The sequence below is a fragment of the Strongylocentrotus purpuratus genome, unplaced genomic scaffold, assembly GCF_000002235.5.
Source record: "Strongylocentrotus purpuratus isolate Spur 01 unplaced genomic scaffold, Spur_5.0 spur5_scaffold_3, whole genome shotgun sequence".
NCBI classification, from domain to species: domain Eukaryota; kingdom Metazoa; phylum Echinodermata; class Echinoidea; order Camarodonta; family Strongylocentrotidae; genus Strongylocentrotus; species Strongylocentrotus purpuratus.
In genome coordinates, this window is record NW_022145609.1 from 30,376,921 (window position 1) to 30,398,350 (window position 21,430).

At 39.1% G+C, this 21,430-nt stretch overlaps 1 protein-coding gene across 1 annotated transcript; it reads right to left on the reverse strand.

The window, feature by feature from the left end:
• Nucleotides 1-5,110: 5,110 nt before the first annotated feature.
• Nucleotides 5,111-15,126, reverse strand: LOC100889756. Its single transcript, XM_003723475.3, has 6 exons — nucleotides 14,635-15,126; nucleotides 12,715-12,999; nucleotides 11,642-12,064; nucleotides 10,532-10,725; nucleotides 9,215-9,469; nucleotides 5,111-6,826 (listed from the first exon to the last, which is right to left on the reverse strand). The coding sequence occupies exons 1-6, from the start codon at nucleotides 14,645-14,647 to the stop codon at nucleotides 6,518-6,520; spliced, it is 1,479 nt and encodes a 492-aa protein (XP_003723523.2). The 5' UTR covers nucleotides 14,648-15,126; the 3' UTR covers nucleotides 5,111-6,517.
• Between the last annotated feature and the right edge of the window lie 6,304 nt (nucleotides 15,127-21,430).

Here is a 21,430-nt window from a genome sequence, read left to right on the forward strand (position 1 = left end):
AATTGCAAGAACCTGCATCATATTATGACATCATTTTAACTAACAGGTTTTCTTCAGAAAGCTGACGTCACTTGTCAATTAATTGCATTACATATTATATGTTTTTACGTAATACCTATAAACGGGAAAAGGGTAATTATTCGTTGAATATACTGTCGTAGTAGCAAGAATTCGCAAGAAAGCTAATTTATCTTTTCTAGCTATAAGAGTCATGTCCAAATATCATGCAATGATGCAATTTGTAACAGGTGGGGGTGTCATGCTATGGGTTACTGCCCCCAAAGTAGCGGGGTAGCTTCGGGTGTACCTCATGCCGAGAAATAAAAAGAAAGAGGGGGCGACGAGGGGGAAAAACAGCGTCAAAGAAGACGAGACAATACCTTTCTCTCGAATTAGACAGGTGCCCCTCCCCCTTAAGGATAAGACCCGCACTATGCCACGCCCCCAATGTGTCAATCATCAAGGGGTGCATGGCAGGTGTTAGGGCTATGAGCCGAGGTAGTCGTACCACCAGCGAAGCACTCCTGGAGGCTGTTCACACCGCAATGAGATAGCGCGGTCTATCGTAGCACCCCCTTTTTTCTAGCGCGCGCTAGACCGCGCTTTCTCTCGTGGACCACCCCCGAGAGGTGCTCCAGTTGCACGCCGTTTTGGCTCGCCGTGGCTCGCTGTTGGGCGGACCGAAACGACGTTGTACCTTCCAAACCGGAGAGATAGCGCGGCCTAGCGCGCGCTATCTCTGCCGGTGTGAACAGCCTCCTGCATGAACTCTTGGCCCGAATTCACAAAGGAGGTTTGTCGACCAACCTAGGTTTTCGTGCGTCATTATATGACGCGTTTCGACGCGTTTTTACCAGAAGAAGAAGAGGATGTAGAAGAAGAAGAAGAAGAAGAAGAAGAAGAAGAAGAAGAAGAAGAAGAAGAAAAAGAAGAAGAAGAAGAAGAAGAAGAAGAAGAAGAAGAAGAAAAGGAAGAAAAAGACGAAGAAGAAGAAGAAGACGAAGAAGAAGAAGAAGAAGAAGAAGAAGAAGAAGAAGAAGAAGAAGAAGAAGAAGAAGAAGAAGAAGAAGAAGAAGAAGAAGAGAAGAAGAAGAAGAAGAAGAAGAAGAAGAAGAAGAAGAAGAAGGAGAAGAAGAAGAAGGAGAAGATTAATAATAACAATATGGGCTAACTTTATAAAGCTTGATAATACGTGAACGATGTCTTCGAGAATTTTTGAGAAATATCATTACCCAGTATTCAAATTCAGGCTTGCTTGGACATGTAATCAGTGGCGTATTCAGACAAGGATTAAGAGTAAAAAATGGTACAACGAATCTTCTTCTTTCTCTCTAATGATTTAATGAAACGTCAAAGCTTCCGCGCAGGGGAATCTGCGAATGCTTCCTTCTCAGGGAGGGGGTTCTTACCCCCTTCCAGACCCACCCCACTTGGTTGCTACGTTCCCTCCCCGCTGACGCCTCGCTCCATTATTTTTCATATATTTCACCTCATGCGAATTTGTGCCCCCCCCCCCTCCCCTCCGGTAAGAAATTCCTGGATCCATCACAAGACGCTCACAACTACAACGCTTTCGCATCATAAATACTGGGTACCCATTCAACACCTCAGAGCAGAGAATGGAGCAATGAAGATAAAAGCCTTGCTTCAGGACATAAAAGCCGTGCCGGGGATCAAACCCAAGATCCCAAGAGCATCGTGTCTCCAGGAGAGTGATGAAACCACTCGACCACGAAACTTATACATCATCCTTTTGTAATCTCTATTTTTTGTCTTTCATTATTTTGCCAAATTCTTTTCTAAATTCCTTTTGCCCCAAGTATTGCTATCCTTTTACAATAAGAGGTGGTCATTCTCCAAATAATGTGCCATCTTCCATCATTTTCCACACCATCCACACACCTTGAATTAATATTGTGACAAAGTGTAAATAACTTGCATTTAATACCTGTCATTATTAGTGCGCTTGGTTTCAGTGGCGGATCAGACATTATTTTTTTTTTTTAAAGAGGGGGGGGGGGGGGGGGGGGGGAGGGGAGGAGACAAGGGCCATAAACTATTGCCCCTTAACTGCTGACCCCGGCCCCACCATTTATGTCCCCTGGTTACCCCCAAACCCCAATCGGTCACAGACTCTTACCTTGAGCCCCCCTCCCACACACACACCCACACACGCCGTTTTAATTTCAGATATCCTACAGTGGCAGGTGGGCGACATTGTTCTGGAGATGTTGGCCTTTCTTGTCGTTTTCTTCTTAATCAAGTTTTCTTCTTATCTAACCGATACAAACGAGGCTCTGTGGCAGAGCTAAAACGGGGGACTTTTATTTTATTTTATTTTATAAAAGTTAAAGAAGAGTTGTACATTAAGATGCTGTAAACTATCAAAAGACATACTGGAAAGGTAATATATTCTCAAACATGCCCTAACAATATATTTGAATCAACATTTTCCTACATTAAACACAAGTACATGTAACACAACGATGGGCATTGAGAAAGAATATTCATGTAGTGTAAAGAGCTTTTTTTTATTGAAAAATAATTTGACATCAAATAATCTACATGATCAATGTGTCGATAGAGTAGAGATGAATTGGTTTTGGGTAATATGCATCATCAAAAATGTATACAGTCAATTGTATTGTATGCTAACTGAAACATGCAAAATAAATAAATCCATAGTTCATAGAGAATAATCTTGACCGAGTCCGAAGAATAGTGACAGGTGGTAAAAAAGGACACAAACGTTTTCATTTATTCTTTCATATTTTCACACCACCTATACACTCGGCACATTATTATCATTATTATTATTATTATTATTATTATTATTATTATTATTATCATTATTATTATTATTATTATTATTATTATTATTATTATTATTATTATTATTATCATTATTATTATTATTATTACTTATACAGCGCTTTCCCCATAAGGCCAAAAGCGCTTACAGTGAATAAATATTAGATTAACATAAATAATATCTTATTTCTACAAACTGCAAAAAAGATGTGTTTTTAAGGCCTTTCTGAAGGTAATGACCGATGGAGACCATTCCAGTATTTTGAAGCAGATACAGTAAATTTCCTATCACTTGTATATATTGGAATCAAAGTCTAGAAACAATTTCGAATTTTCAACCCTATTCTATAAAATGTTGCTAGGTAGGACAAGCATTATGGCTTGCCTTACCTACCTTACAACACAAAATGTATGCAATTCACATTCTGACTAATGCAATTACAAATACAATTATTCGTAACAGGTGAATGAAATAATTTGTAACGAGGCACTTGATACATTACAAAAATAGCCTAATCCTAATTCAAGTTTGGAGCTGTAATTCACAGACTCACAAATTAAAAAAAAGGGGGAAAACACAAAAAAGTTCAGCCTTCAATTGTAGCCTTTAAATAGTCTAATCAACTACCATTTTATTAACTTATTGGAATGAATATATCTCAACAATTTGTTGCTGCGGGGTACTTCGACACACCTTACCCCTGTCAATTTTTTCCAAGGCTTGTTAGCAAGATAAATTTATTCAAGAAAGAATTACATGCAAGTCTTTCAGGATTTGTTAGGTTGGTTCTGAAAGTATTAAAACATCAGATTGAATTTCAGTACCACTGTTTCCATCTGTAGAGATTTAAAGATCTCTTCTGATTTTTTGTTATTCTGTCAGGGGGCTAATTGAGTACAGACATCCAAAGGGGCAACAATAAATGGTGATTAGACGTAACTCTTAAGATAAGATACAAGTCAGCGTTAACTTAATTGAGAATCGATTCCTTACGACTTAAGTTAGGTTTGCAGAGTGTCGATGGGCCTAGGAGTGATAATATGCCAGCTAACATCTATTTCCCTTTCGTAAAGCAGTTATTATCTTCGTGCTTTAATACGTTTTGTACCATACTTGGCTAGACAGAAAAATATCTGTGGTTTGAAAAGTTTGATAACGATTTTTTTCTTCTTAATTTTGTTGCTCATCTCTCTGGAGCCAGACGTAGACTTTGTGGAGCATATTCCTGAATAGAAAAAGGCTGTCTTGTTCAATTGTACACTAAACTTTCTTCACATTTTCTGTGAATCAAGAGATGTATTTTAATTCCTTCCAAGATGCACCGGTGTGTTGGCTCAGTCAGTAAAGCGTCCGCCTCACAACCGGGAGGTCGTGGGTTTGAACCCTGGCTGCGTCATACCAAAAGACGTTAAAAGACGGGAGTTGCTGCTACCTTGTTTGGCATTCAACAATAAGGGATAGAGCAACGTCGATCTGGCGCTGCTCAGTGGCTGCCGGGCTCACGATCAATTGGGCAAAAAGAATTTCCATTTTTGGTTTAACTATATAAAATTTGGAGTGGACTTTAAAAGATGATTATTATTATTGATTATTATTTATGAGATGTGGTATTTTCATTATCAAAGGACCTAGTACATTCAACGTTTAATAAAATACAAATTAATTTTGTCACATGATTTTGATAGGAAGAAAATAAAGAATTAATTGAGCACAGAAAGATCAGAGATATTTATGTAACTATGGATGAGGTTGCCATACAACTTCACAGATTCCAGGTAACTTGGTGTAAGGGACAACTCAGATTCTGTGAAAAAACTGAGACCAACTTTGCCAGGCAAATTTTTCATTTAGTACACAGGTATTAAAACATGAATGTTTAAGTACATTTTATAGGAATGTGTAAAATAGTTACTAAATAACTACTTCTTGATAATTCAAAGACATAAAACTATACAAAACATGGATTTTAGGGGGATTCGAGATGAGCGAAAGACTCTTCTGCGAGTTTACATTCTGTACTGAGTGTTTAGACTAATACCGGCTCCGAACAAACTATCATTTGTTGACATAGACCATGATTGGGATGCATTGATATTAACCAAGCATTGTCTTAGCCATTTATTCAGCCATTGATGCACCAATCAAAAGAATTCAACATTAGAGACATAATGAACAAGGTTGTCAGATGTAAAGGGCTTGTACAAGTCTAATATAGATGGTCAATTATTGTCCTATTACCCTAAATAAAGGAAACTAAACAATAATTTGTTTTAATCTTAGTTTATTTAAAAAAAAATATTTTAGCATATTCAAGCTCTAGTGGGGCTGTCGGTGAGAACTTGACAGAATCATTGTGTATACATACTAAAAATGTTGATGATTTCCGCAACATATGGGACGAAATACCTTGGGCTTGCCGCCTTGCCTACAAGACTCTGTGGCAGATACAGTAGTTTGGATTTGCCAATAACATGACAGAAAGCCTCATTAAAATTGACCAAAGACTTTGAAGTCACAAGAGTTGCATAAGTTGAGGTCTTTTCTAGTGACACCGTTGACCCAACACTGTTTCACTGACTGTATGTAAAGCAGTATGATAATGATGCATAGTTATGAGAGTAAGTGATGTTACTAAACATAATAACAATAATAATAATAATAGTCCTTTCTTGTAAAGTGCATATCAATATAGAATTGTACAGGGACATTACACCGATCTCAGCCAGACTGAGAGACCGTCGCCTCCGTTTCAGTGGGCACTGCTGGAGGAGCAAGAGTGAAATCATTTCACAAATGCTCTTCTGGGAGCCCTCAAGAGGCAAACGCACCAGAGGGCGCCCATCAATGACTTACATTGACCAGTTAGAAAAGACACCTGTCTACTAAGGCAGGAGCTCCCAAAGATCATGGAGAATAGAACTGAATGGAATAAGCTTGTCAAATCAGTGCAAGTATGCTCGACCTAGTAGTAGTAGCTTCAACAGGATTTCGGATAGTATTACCCTATCTTCATCTCAGGCAACCGTGGCGCTCAGTGCATTCAAGGAATAGATCCTACAAGGTACCCACTTACTACACCTGGGTCGAGAGTGGCAAATGTAGATTTTAATGTCTTGCCAAAGGGGGAATGTGCTATGGCGGGGATTTGAATCCTGTACCTTGTGGTTCACAGTCCTGAGACTTATCCACTAAACCACAACAACACACTCGTGAACTCAGAACATGCTCTGCCTCTGTCACTGTGATGCTACGATCCAGTGTCCTGTGACGATTCAATGCTCATCTGTGATCATGACTTTCATTCATTGATGCAGCAGTGAGTCCATTGGCAAATAATAATAATAATAATAATAATAATAGTTCAGTTCTTGTATAGCGCATAATACGTTATGAAATGACATCTCTATGCGCTTCCAAAGAGCTTTGGACTTTTATTACCCTAGCTCCGGCAGCCTTATCTGTGCACAGTGCATTACAAGGAATAATCCTACCAGGTACCCATTTACCTCACCTGGGTTGAGTGTGGCAAATGTAGATCAATGTCTTGCCAAAGGACACTAGTGCCGCAGCGGGACTCGAACAGCGGACCTTGTGATCGACAGTCCGGTGACGTATCCGCTCGACCACAACACCTCTGCAAAGGCATATTATATCTTGCATTGAAAGAAGTCAGGAAGACTGTCCATTTTCTCAGGGTGTCTTACATCAGGGTTGCATGCAAGACTGCCTATGTTCCTTGTGGCGGGCGTACACCATGGCCAGTATTTCAGCCTGCACTTCCATCCGTAGGTCAGCCGGAATCCGTAGAAGGGTACACTTAAGGTGTCCCAAGAACGCTTTCACCTCCTCCTCATCGCTGGAAACGACAGGCTGATGATGCGAGGTGGTGCTGGTGGTAGTTGGGATGCTGGTTGTCGGGGCCTCTTGGACATCAATGGAATGTTGAGGCTGATGATGAACGGTGGTATGCGGGACATAAGTTCTTAAACTCTGATCCAATTCGGTCGTTCTTGACTGCAAAGACAGGAAAAAAGGTACAAGAATAACATTTATATTTTATTCATTTCAAGTTTAAATTAGATACAGTTGAGTTATTGTCATGCGATTGCATTGTGAAAGAATTGGTGTGGATCGACCAGAAAAGGTTGATCATATAGCATATAAGTATTCGTGTGTATTGCAAGGTTCTGGAATCATCAAAATGAGAAGAACTTTGGCCCAGTCTTGGTAAAGTTACAAACACTGTACACATAAAGATGTATATGGGACTACACGAACACGTGGCGTAAAAATCTGTCCCAATTTTTACGATGGTACATGACATATTTAGAATATGAAGGCATTTGAAGAGCCATCCTTTTCAGGGAACACATGTTTTATCTGATGTACTTCCACACTTGCATAATAACAATGATAACACTCACAAATTATTTTCCACCTCTTCCCAGAACTCAACCTTCTCTTTAAAGCCCCTCTAAAGTGTTGGGAGCCCTATTTTAAAATGTGATGGCAAAATTTCACTTCTATTGTATCATAATGTGAAAGAGGATGTAATCTAAGACACACTTTTGCAAAGATTTTCCTGAAAATAATTGTTTGAAGAAAAATATTGATAAAAGATTACATAATTTTTGTTTTCTGTTGTACTCAGAAAACCTTAATTTTGTATTCTTTCATCAATATTTGTCTATTCCTCTAAACCAAATTGTTTTGAAAATCCTTGCAGAAATGAGTCTTAAATGACATCCTCTTTCACATTATGATACAATTCAAGTGAAGTTTGGGGCTCCAAACACTTTATAGGGGCTTTAAAGCAAGTTATGTTTATAATCTTAAAGGTGAAATTCAAAGAAAATCACAAATATGTCAACTAGTTTATCACTAGAAACTGGTAAGCTAATAGATGGCCATCTGACAAGTTTTAGGTCAACTACATATCGGGTGATTTATAAAAATACAAATACAACCACCTCCATAGCAGCTTGGATATACGAAAGATTCGCCGGAAAAATAATGATGTTTTAATGACGTCACTATATGGACCAACACTGCCCAAGCAGACGACATCCCATAGAGAATGAACATAATTGCAAAGCTATTATTTCTCAAATTATAATGAGGTTAGTGTATATAAATGTAATGGCATGTCAAATCATTCAAAAAGGGATATGACCTGATTCTAATGACTAAAATCTTTTGCTTGTAAATACACAGGCTAGGGGTTAATTAACAATCAAAGAAACCAGAATTTCAAATTGAAAACCCCCCGGAATGATAGTAAGGACGGCATGTGTTCCCTCTTGAAACGCCGAACATACCCCGGTGTGTGCAGCTGAATATACAATGGCGTCTTATTTTGTTTACAAGCGACAGATTCCTTTATTTTTGTATCGCTCCATTTGTCATCAAAATAAAACCATGCGTGGGGTTTAGAGTGAGGCAATAGATTATATATTTAGCCTGACGGTAGTGAAGTAAGAGAAAGAACTCAAGAGAAGATGAAAATACAGGCACTGAAAATGTGTGAGATATCATGGGACATCGTCTGCTTGTGCAACTCATGTCCATACAGTGATCTCACACATCTCTGCAGCGTTCGGAGAGCTCTTCAGTTGCTACGCCGGCGCAGTATTTAAGCGTTTTGTAATTTATAATAATCATTACTTCGAATGTTTCCAAGCATTGAATTTTGGTAACCTTGTCGAATCAATGTTTCAACTTTGCAATAATGAAAATAAAGTTAGTTTTTAAAATCAATGAATATCTACTTTAAAGAAGAGAGGTCTACAATGTATGTCAATGGTAAGGACCTAAAGTATATTTTGTGTTGTTGTTTTGCTTGTATGTTCCATGTCAAATTCATATCAGCAGGATTTTAGTAGACAATTTTGGGAATCCCCCCCCCCCCCCCCCCCCCCCCCCCTTCCCTACCCTTCCCTTCCCTAAAAAAAACAGGAATAATAAATCCACACTGAAAAACTTATATTTTATCATTGTGTCTCAGCCGACAGCCATTTATTTACATGGTGATGAATACTGGTGAAAGTCAATGGTAAAGTTGCTGGTCAGTGGGATGGAACAAACTGGATTCCTTGATTTTCTATTTTAGTTTTTTTGTCTTCTTTCAAATAGCAAGGAGTTCATATTTTCTCTGGTAGAACACAATCTTATTCCTCTTTGGTCTTCAATGAACAAATCTATTTTGGAGACAAGGATCTTGAATTTAGACGAAATAAATGAATCTGTCAAAATTTGGACTTTATACCAGTAAACATCTAACTTAACTAAAAATTAAAGGTATTTACATTTGTGTGTACATGAAGAAAAAACCCATTGAATAACCCATGTCCTTCTTAGTTATGTAATACATTAATAAAAAAAGAAATGCAGTTGATAGTCTACCTTTGTGCGCAGTTCTTGCTCCTGGGCGGCTACATGTACATCCATCCTAACCTTCTTCGAAGAGACATCCTGCCTTGCAGTCTTGGTCTTCCCACGAGACCTGGCCGGGCTTGATACATAGCTGTCCCTGAGCGGAATGGGTACTGGTCCTACCAGATCGTTGCTGCTGCTGCTAGTCCCTGGTACTATCTCCACCCCCATACTGACATCAGACCCCCCAGACGGAGAGTCCTCACCGGAGCTTCCCTTGGGAAACTGCATAGAGTCATGCAAAGTAAAGGTGTCACAGTTATTAGCTCTGCAAGATACATACATGACCGAAGTTTGGCAGGTATCCATCAATCGGTTCTTGAGATAACGTGATCACAAGAACGGGACGTACGGACGGACAACCAGAAAACATAATGCCTCCGGCTACTTCTTAACGAAGGCACAAACAAAATATACATGTATACGTACTCTTTCTTTAGTCAGTCTTAAGAGATGTTGCTCTCATGAGCCATCAGCCTTTGGCAGGGGTGATAGTGAGCACTTTTTTCCCCCCTCAACCACGCCCCCCTTGAGTAAAAAAAAAAGAAGAGGACTTGGGGGAAAAAATGGCATCTAACAACATTTCCCCCCTTTTGAGTAAGAAAAAAAAAGAAAAAAAAGTTGGGAAAAAATCGTGATTTTTTTTTTTTTTTTAAATCAGGAAACAGATTTAAATCTGGTTTTTATCAGGCCTGACTGCCTTTGTCAATGCCAATCTCATCGTCTGTCAGTCTCCTGTGATGACCTTGGTGCCACGATAAAGGGCTAATGCATTCAAGCAATTTCTTCCTACCAGGTACCCATTTATCTCACCTGGGTGGAGAGTGGCAAATGTATATTAATGTCTTGCCAAAGGATGCTAGTGCCACGGCAGGACTCTATAACCGCCAAACATGTCATCCACAGTCGAGCGACGTATCCCATGATCCCACTAGACTATGGGGGTGTTTCACAAAGATCCTAAGTTGAACTTAACAATTTGCGAAAGCTGTTAGTGTCTCTGAAAATAGTTTGTAGAAGTTATTTTAAAAGGCACAAAATGTTGATTCAAATCATTCATATTTTCTATTATCATGGGAGATTTCATGTTCTTGATGTAGAATTTATGAAAAGTCTAAAATACTAGAATTTTCGCTTTTTAATATATTTTATTTTAAGGCTACAAATGGCTCTCCATAGTTTTTAAGTCCAACTTAGAGTTAAGTTAAACTTAGGATCTTTGTGAAACACCCCCCATGACACCTCTACATGTCATACAAGAGATAAGAATAGAAACCAAACAATTACCTTGCTACCGGACTTGATATTGCGATGAATGATGAACGGTATTAGGAAGTCTAGTCTTTCCCACACCCATTTACACCGAGGCGTTCTTGGTGTCCACCCCTCTCCGATGGGCGTCGCCCCGAGTGCCTGGCCCTCCTTAAGGATGTGATTCATCTTGGTCCTTAAACTTCGCAGATGTGTCTGTACATCTTCAGCTGCCATGGAAATAATAAGAAGAGAAGAAACAAGATTTAGAAATCAAAGGGAAACTAAAATACGTGTAGGTCAGGACAAATTGAATGAAATCAGAGAGTTCTTAAAGATGAAAATATGTAAAGATGTGATATTTGGGGTTTGGGGTTTCGTGCTGGATGTACATAGCAAACAAATTTGACATAGCTGATCCACAGTATAAAACTTGCACAGCATGAAAAAAGAACAATGGACTGGTAAACTTAAAATACCCTTTAGCTCTGGTTAAAAAGAATGAAAAAGGAAAAACAAGCTAACAAAACAGTTGTAAGGAGAGTAGTAATAGTACTAGTAGTAGTACTACTACTTCATGTTGTGCAAGTTTTTTACTTTGGATCATGTCAAATTTGTTTGCTATAAATACAGTTGTACATCCCTCCAGTTTAAACACCTCTAAGGCTTCTTTTCGAGGACTCCTACCAAGTAGTAGAAATAATGGTAATCTGCCACAAGGTCCATTGTACAAATACATAACAATAATTAAAGGGATCGTTTGTTATCAGTGTCTGTTATCAGTGTCTGTAATGTGGTGTTATATTGAAGCCCTAAAAACTTTGCGCTTAAAAATGATTAAGAAGTGCCTCAAAAAAGTAAAAACCTTTGAGTGACCGGTTTTACCATACTCATTTCCCCCAATAGACTGTAGCATTATGAAAACCATTTGCCAAACGCAAAATTTGATTTCGATTTTCAATCATAAATATCTTGATAATCAGACAGGGATCGGCTATATAAGTCATGGGGTTCCTGACTGACCTAAAGGTTTATACTTATCATTGCAGCATGAGCTAAACCAAGGATTTTTTTTAAGGGATCTGAGACAAAGTTACCGGATCCCTTTAATACAACAAAGGATGATGACAAACAAATGAAACTCACCCATACAACCATCCCCTATCTCCTCTGCTTTGGATGTAAACAACCTCTCCCTCAGTGACCGGTCAAGATATCCCTGACTGTTGCTGTTATACAGACTCTCATTCTGCCTCCACCACTCAACAAGCTCCTCCTCTTGCTGATCCGTCCAAGGGAACGTCGTCTTAGGTCCCTGTCTACCTCTCGTCTTCTGGCCCTGACTATACTTCCCAGGTGTGTGTGTTCGTGCATGCCTCCTCAGTTGGGACTGTGATGGAAATACCTGATGTTCTTGTGCATGAACTTTCATATGTTCAAGGAGATTGGGCTCTCTGGAAAAGGTACTGTCGCAATGAAAGCACTTTAAGAGTTGTCTACTTGCCCGCTCGTGTTCGTGATTTACTTGTTGCAAGTGCTGCCGAGTGTTGTTGTCAGAAGAATTGATACCTGCAACAAATTTATGAGATGACAACTGAAATGATAATCAAATTCTCCTTGTAATGAGTTGGTTTGTGTGTAAGCAAAATACTATGAAAAACAGGATGGAGAAAATCAGATATATCAGAAGAAAAATGAGAATGATTAACATTCAAAATCTATGAGAATCTCATTTCTCAATGAAAAAGGACCTCTTTGGAAAGAACAATCTCAGTCAGCACATCTTACAATGAGTTCCATATTGATACAAACAAAATGACTGATCAAAACTTACCTAAGGGAACCAAATTAACCATTCTGATTCACCTCATATAATGAAGGATTAAGCAAGTACATGTATGTCAAGTTCTTGACTGGTCTATTCACTTAAGTCAGTAGGGTGCAATTCAGTTTGTTTTTAATGATTAATTTAGTAGTTTGTTAGACTTCAATAAAGAGTGAACTGAACTGAATTTCAATATCTACAAATTGTAAAATCATTTTCAAGAAGTGATGTTAAAAGCTTATGTATTTTTAATTGAAGATCGATACTACTCATAACATGAAAGCCAAAACATACACAGCAGAAACTTGTTGATTTTCCTGAGGTAGTATTGACCTGGCTCATCATATCAACTTTGTATGTACAGATCTAATAATTGTGCCATATAGTTCCATACCTCTTTCCATGACATGATTGCTGGGGACAGCATTTCCCATTCCATCATTAATCCAGCCTTCAACGTCGGTATCAGAGTTATCTCCACAATTGTTTCCATCTTCTAATAATGGATCTATCAAACCATCGGTGCCATCAACATGTTTGGGGGATGAAAGAACAGCACTCCAACCCTCTGTCTCAGATTCTTCTTTAATGAAGTTGAGTTTCATGGAGTTGCCTTCCTTGGTGAAGCTTATGGGATTTTCTTCTGAAGACTCTTGCTCTTTGTCGATTTCATCTTGCCCTAAGAAAAATAAAAACAACACAATTAAAATAATATAAAGAAATAGGTGATGCCGCCGCCTTTTGTTTTTCCCCAGGGGAAAAGGAAAATGTGATCTTTGTAAACAGGAAGTCACTGATTAAGGTTTTCAGTCATTTATGTTAATTTGAAATAAAGACTTGATTAAAAAACATTGTTGATACTCATGATATGGGGTGGCACTGGTGTTTTCACATTTTAATTTTATTTCTGGAAATAATATATATGATTTTAATTTTTAGGCCTTTCAGCTTTAGATAACTCATTTTAAAACATTGTAAGGAATATTTGTGGCAAAAATAATCTTGACTGGTTGCCAAACAAAAATAATTAACGACAACGAAAGGAGAAATTACTCAGATTTTCACTCAATTGTTTTAGTTTCTTCATCTATTTATTGATAATGTTTCATGAATACAACAACAATAATAATAATAATGAAGATGATGATGATGATGATGATAATAATAATAATCATAATCATTGTCATAATATTTATCATAATAATAATGAAATTAAAATAATATCAATAACAATTTCAATCAATAACAATGGGGTTCTTATAAATAGCACACTTCTGCAATTATAATTGGCATTAGTTTTAAGATCGAACTTAATTTGAAGTTGCAGCATTAAATATAGAAAGAAAAACATTTTAACTAAATTTTTGTGGTTTTAACCAACTTAGCACGTCGAAGTCAGAAGACAGGGTCATGCAGACTCAGAAGTGCGAGTCAAAAAGAAAAGGGGATTTAAATTTTCATGTTTTAAAGGGGAAGTCCACCCTGAAATTAAGTTAGTTTTAATAGGAGTAGAAAAATGAGAGAAACAAGTCAGTGAAAGTTTGAGCAAATTCCGATTAAAAATAAGGAAGTTAGGATTTTTGAAGTTGTGATCAATCAAACACAAATTGGCAACTCTATGACGTATCATGCGAGCTCAACTTCCATTTGCTCAGTACTAAAAAAATCTAAAATTTTCATTTTCCCTCAAGAAAAATTTCAACCATACATGCACCCTTTAATTGCAAATATGTTTCTATACTCCCCCTGCAAGGAACAAATATATATTCCGTCATCAATAACGAAGAAAACATTATTTTATGGAATATTATGCACAAAGCAAATGAAGGAGAGCTCGTATAATAAGTCACAGAGTTGCCAATTTGTATTTGATTGATCACAACTTCAATAATTCATAACTTTCTTATTTTCATTCAGAATTTGCTCAAACTTTCACTCACCTGATTTTCTTATTATTCTGCCTCTATCGAAACAAACTTATTTTGGGGGTGGACTTTCCCTTTAAAACTTCTACTATTGAAAACCACATGAAAAAACACAACAAAACAAGACCTAGGTCTAGTCACTATGAACATGACTGACAAAGAAAGCGGACAAAATATACAGTTCCTCAGGTAGACAAAGGAACATCCCTTCACTGCTATTGTGTAAAAAGGTGAATATGCATGTGACACCTGTTCTACACATTTTTACATAATAGCAGTGAAGGGATGTTCCTTTGTCTACCTGAGAAACTGTATATTTTGTCCGCTTTAATTGTTAGTCATGTTCATAGTGAGTAGAAGTAGAATTACAGCTGTCTGCAATAACTCACCAGACTTCTCCATTTTGTGCAACGCAGCGCGGCGTCCTTTGACTTGAGTCACGTCAAGTGGTTGTGTTGCGTTTCTTTCGCTTGCAATCCGAATGACCCAGCCAGCGCCACATACAACACACAAGACAAGTCAGCTCAGTAAACTTGTGTGTATTGTCAATATGACAGTGTTGTATCAGCAGCTCGAGCTGCACACAATAGCGGAGCTCTCGTCCTACGTCTTACCACCGACGCGTGACGCGTCAGGCTAGGCGTCACTCGCACTGACGTAATTTCTCAAGTGATGTGAACAAAAGAGGAATTCCCGGTGTCATCTACATCGGAAATGTCATTAAAAAGTCCAGAACGTCAACCAGAGTATAATAGGGAATGATATATTGTAGTTTCTATTAGGAAAATGTGTTAATTACCGATAACAAAACCAACAATTCGGAGACAGAGCTGGCTGTGTGGCGCAAATCGACAACACGTCAATCTAGGAAGTACGGAGTGCGAAAGATGCACTAATATCAGGGAGGTGAGTTGTAGCCTGAAACCTCTTCATCATGAAACTCGTAAAACCCCTGTATAACAACTGGAAATAATCAGTAGTTTCAAATTATTTATCTGAAGTAATCATTCGTCAAAACAAACAAATAACACATTTTGCCATGATTTACTCAAACAAACATTGTTTTGTCCGATGTCTACACTTCGCATACCATACATAAGGCTGATAATTGGTTGACGTCACTCGCAAGTTGGATGCTGCGCACAATCAGGGCGCGGCGCCAAGCCACTGCGCCAATTATTCCACTTCAGTGGAATTCGTGCCAAGGTGAGCGGGCAAAATTTGATAGAGCAAGAAAGAATATTCCCAGCTTGCCCTAATGATCACGTTTACCGGCGTGTGTTCATGTGTTTTAGGTTATAAGTACATAATTAAGTTAAGCTGGTGCAATTATCAGTGGCGGATGCACGTTCCCCCTGTGCCCCCCCCCCCCCCCCCGTATAAAAAAAAAGGGGGGAATGGGGAAGGAAAGGGAGAAAAGGAGAAAAAGGAGGGGAAAAGAAAAAAAGGGAAGAAAGGAGAAGAAAAGAGGGAGGAGAAAAAGGAGGCCGGGGAATCGAAGAAAGGGGAAGAGAGAGGAGAGAAAAGGGGAAAAGGGAGAATAATGAGAAGGGAAAAGAAAGAAAGGGGATGATATTATAAGAAGGTGTTTTTTTACGGGGAAAGGGGCGGGGGGGGGGGGGGCACGTAATTTTGAAATGTGCATAATATGGTCCCTCTTGCCAAGCGTGTAGTCCCCTCCCCCCCCCCCCCCAAAAAAAAAAATGCACAAGAAGAACCAAAAAGAGATGGAAAAAGGGGGAAAGAGAGATTTTTTGTGAGTTAAAGGGAAAATTTAAAAAAAGGAAAGAGAATTAAACAACGATAGAAAAGAGGTGCGAGGGATAACAACCAGTGGCGTCGATAAATGGGGTGTGGGGTGCAACATCCCCCACACCTGTCAAGATATTGTCGGTAAAATTGCGCTACTGTCGGGGAAAATAATGAAAGGGGGAGGGGAAAATGAGAGGGAAAGGGAAGAAAAGAAAAAAGACTAGGAAAAGAAAGGAAAGAGGAGAGAAAAAAGAAAGAGAAAAAAGAAAAAGAGGAAGGAGAGCACAAAAAGGAAAAGAATGAAAAGAAATAAAAGGAAAAAATAAAAAGGAAATAAGAAGAGAAAAAAGAAACAAAAGAAACGGGGGGTGAAAGAGAGGAGGGAGAGGGGAGTAAGAGCCTGAGAGAAGAGGGATGGGAGTAAGGGAGAAAGAGGGGGATGTTGGGTGGAGTCACCACGTCGAGGGGGCAAGAAGATATGCATAGATGCTGTGTCGGGTCCGCTGTGTCGGTATTCTAACTTGCTCGATCCTCGTGTACTGTTATCAAGGTAGAAGTCCGAGGTCGGTGAGATGTTGTTGTTGTTGTTGTTGTTGTTGTTGTTGTTGTTGTTGTTGTTGTTGGGTTTATCGGCGCTATCCATCGATTCCGATGATTTCCGCCAGGCTGTGTGTGAGGGCGTCTTGCTCTCACTTCTGCTGCTCTACGTTTCTGTGATTCTGATACTTGCCCAGTGTGTGAGATAAAGATTTATCTTGGCCTTTGTTTTTGGCGAAGTGCAAGATTATACGTTACTCATTATTTTTTAGTCATTAATGTTAGAGCTGGTTGGAATTAATATCATGAAGTTTCGGTGTCATAGAGTTAATGATAAATAATGTGTCTTATGTTTAATAGTATGCGCATTTAATAATCGGCTGCCATTTATTTAGGCTTTCGTATGTCCATCATTTCATCCGTTACTCTGTTTATGGAGAAAAAAACAACATGAAAAGCACAAGAATGATAACAACACAATGCTATAATTCTCTATACAGTGCGTCCCAGAAAAAACGAAACCGATAATTATCGATGTTTTATCATAACTTAGTGACATTTATAATTCATAAATGACACATTATTTGGAAAGCTTAGATCCTCCTCTTTCATTTGATGCAACTCATTATGATGCATATTTCACGCATGAGTGATTAAAATCAATTTGAAGAGAGGAAACCAAAAAGTCGTTTGGCGGGCGGTATCTGAATTTCAAAGAGAAAATCACATTTCTAGAAAGTTGAGTCTCTGCCCTTTCATAATGACACCTCAATCAGGAAAAATGAGCAAGGAATGACAAAGTTCTGTTTGTTTAAAGTAGCCCTTACATAATTTTAGCAAACAAATTCGTTTTCACTTGCTATCTGCCGTAGCAAAAAGCAGAATTGACAAAAAACCTAACTCCGTTTCTTTGACAATCAGCCATGCATGAAGTCTTTCGTCTACGGCTGATTGTCAACGAAACGGAGCTAAGTCTTTTGTTAATTTCGTTTGTTGATACGGTAGGCAGCCAGTGAAAACGAATTCGTTTAATAAAATTATGAAAATGCAAGCACTACTTTAATCAAACAGAACTTTGTTATTCCTAGCTCATTTTTCCTGAATGAGGTGTCATAATGGGCAAAAACTTAACTTTCTAGAAATGTGATTTTCTCTTTGAAATTCAAATACCACCCGCCAAACGACTTTTCGGTTTCCTCTCTTCAAATTGATTTTAATCACTCATGCGTGAAATATGCATCATAATGAGTTGCATCAAATTAAAGAAGAGGATCTAAGCTTTCCAAATATGTGTCATTTATCAATTATAATTGTGATTAAGTTATGATAAAACATCGATAATAAATTATTCTCGGTTTCGTTTTATCTGGGACGCACTGTATCTTCCCGTACCTTTTATAAAAGCTAAAATGATTGAGCAGTTTTCTGCTTTTCCAAGTAGATTTTTTAGGTTAGGATTCGTCACAAGTCATGAAGTCTGCGATACATACGATTCCTCTGTCTTTCATATTTAGGGCATGATTAAACATAAAATGTGACAATTGTCGCAAAGACCCGTATCATGCCTATTAATTGAGTAATTTTAGTAATTAAGTCTACACTTACCAAGACGGAATTGGTGTAAAATTCTTTCATCCTTACGACAAAAACCTTTAATCATATCTATCACGTATATTTTACATCAGGTCGTTCGGCTGGCAATTTTTTCCCTATGAACTGTATACTTTTATCGGACAAAGAAACTTTTTTGAAAATGCAGACAATGATTAAGAGTCGGTACAACGCAGGAGCGGATCCAGGATTTCTTAGGGGGGAGGCCCAAATTTGAAATAGATTTGAAATTTAGTGTGCTGAAATTTGAAAATCGTGCCGGTCGAAATTTCGCTCGACACCCCCCCCCCCCCCCTCCCCTTGAGCAGAAAAAAAAACGGTAAATTTCTGATCACAATTTTTTTCTCGCCACGAGGGAGGGCTCTTTTTTCGCCAGGGGGGGGGGGGGCAAGGCCCAATCGCCCCCCCCCCCTGGTTCCGCGCCTGGAACGAATCGTCTTCTTTCTCCAATAATTTAATGAAACGTCAAAGGGGAAAAGTGAATTCAGACAAGGATTGAGAGTAGAGAACGGCCTCTTCGTTCTCTCTGATAATTTGTAATGAAACGTCAAAACTGGTCTATAGGCCTACCATTAACACGCCACTGGACTATCATCAGACAGTGATGGACGGTGCTGAAAATGGAGGGGGTGTCGTCAGCGAGCTTGGATATATGTTTCTTTATATCTCATAATTGATCAGTAACCTAGTAGTCACTGGCGTATTGATGGGGAAGCGGGGCTTGGGGGCAGTTGCCTCCCCAACAATAAAAATCAACCGTAGTTTATTTCTAATTCGATACAAGTGATTTACAAATGTTGCTGAAATGACATGACTTTCCGGGGTTTATTTGTTTAACTTTTTGTTGTAATTTTTTTTCTTTCCTTGCCTTCCCAATGTTTTTTCTCATTACGCCACAAAATGTGATTTAGGCAGGGGTGGTGCTGGAGACTTCAAAAGTGTGGGGGGGGGGGGGGGCGCGTCAACAACAAAAAAATCACTTCCTGGAGACAAAAAGAGCACCTACAAAAGGAAATCTCAAGGCGAAAATATACAATATTTTAGATACCTACATTGCGATTTAATTATTTGGGATGCTTTCAATATATTATGTTTTTCTTTGTACATCATACAAGATAATAATTTGCTTAAGCATCACATTTTGCAGTCGGTGTAATGGGCTTTATTTACATTTGCGAGCGAGATGTGTGAGGTTGCAGTACGAAAAATTACATCTTATAAAGATGAAAAGCCCAATCCTGATGGGGGTTATAAGCACATTCTCATGACGGAAGACAGAATTGACCTTTGATAAGTATATACAAAAAATGCGAGTACTAATGTACCGAGCGAGTTTTGGGAAAAATTGCTCTTAGTCGCTTTAAATTAAGGGTACGTTTATTGATAAGAGGAAAAGGGGACACTTATCGAAAGGAATAAGACTGTTATAAAAAGAAAGAAGTGTGACGGACACGATTTCGTCCCCTTGGCTTGACACGGAATATTTGTCAGGATGCCCCGTATCTGGCCAGGCGCTCTCCGTCCGTTTGGACAAAATATATGCCCGTAGCTTAATGGCTGGAGTCATTAACTGCTCACACGTATCTCAACAATCATTCGTCCATCGACTACAATCGGTCACCTAAACGTCTCGTTCACAGCATCAATCAATTGAGCATCCTTCGAACAATCAATTTCCCTTGTCAACACTTGTCACAGGTTCTCGTCCCTTAGTTTCACTGCTCCAAGAAATCAAACCAATCATGATGTGTAGGTTGAAAGTCTTTATTGCGATCCATTCAACAATCGGGTAAACTCAGTACAAGTACAGTGCAAACTATGTGAGACTTAGCTTAGAGGCTTAGGCCAGGCCAACTATCAGGCCAATTATCAGGCCAACTATCAGGCCAGCCTCGGTGAGGCTGGCCTGTATCGGATACAGTGCAGTGGAAAGCCCTAGATGCACAACCCTGACCATCGTAACAATTTCCCTATACATAAACGTGTAAAAGAACAATTATGTCCTCGTTGGTAAAACAACACTTCAACACAATATTTCTGCTAATCCCATAAAATCTTCACATATAATCTTCAGTATAACCCCTTATTCCTGATTAGATCACTACTATACAAGTAATATCCCCAAAAGAAACATGATAATTGCACCAACATGATCAAAATATGTAATTTATGCTCATTTTCCTTCAGTTTGGTAATTGCTAAATCAACGATGCTCCATATTGCTATAGCGCATGCTCGTACAACAGAAAATGCTTAACCTTCATCCAATACTAAAACCCTGATTTGTTACAGAAGCAATAGATGAGTACAAAGGGTAATCATTGGAGGTGAAAATGGGGCATTTCTTATACATGAGAAGAGGCACTCACCAGGGATGAAACAAGGCACTAATGGGTATGGACATTGACGATCGAAATGGGGCACCCAGTGGATGTTGATAGGGGCATTTATAAGAGGTGAAAAGGGGCACTTATCGCACTTCAAAAGGGGTGTAGCGGCTCTTACATTCGCCCTACTTTCACCGTATATTCATGTCTCCTGTATTTTTCCATCACGGTACTTATTTATATTCATTATTCGGACCACGTGTGTTTTTCCTTCCAATCGAGCACCGTAGTTCCGCGCATTCCTTCACCCGCGTATTTTCATCACCACGAGGTTTTCTTCACTCCCGCTTACACCTCGGTCGAGTCAACAACTCCTGCTTACATCTCAGTTGAGTCAACACGTTTCTGCATGATTTCTTCTCCGGGCTTGTTTCTACTGTGCCTATCACTTCTATCGGCACATCTTCACTTTCTCTGCCGTGTTCATCGGGCTGCAGTCTTCCAGTGGAACAGTTAAATCTAGTTCCGACATACATGGTGCTTGGTTATCCGCTGGGAGCTGCCAGTTTCTTTACCGGTAGTCTTTCACTCACATGAGCTCGACTCACCGCAGCTCATCTAAACATTCACCATCAAAGTTCGGCTCATCAATCGAGCGACTCACTGCTCAGCACCACTACCGGCTTTGATGTCTGCATTTTCTTCTTTGGCCTCCGACATCAAGCGACTCACTGCTTTCGTCATCGAGCGCCACACATCTCTTCTTTTCTCTTCTATTCTCGCCCGAGAGCTCCATCTACATTCATCATCATCACGAGCGTCGGCGACGACATAGCGTTCTTCACGGTTCTTCAACCACGTCAACGAAGTCGCGTTTCCGCCATCAAGCCTCCGCACATTTCATCGCGTGAGCCCCTTCCTTCGTTCTCAACTCTCTTCATCTTCATTGGACTTTCGG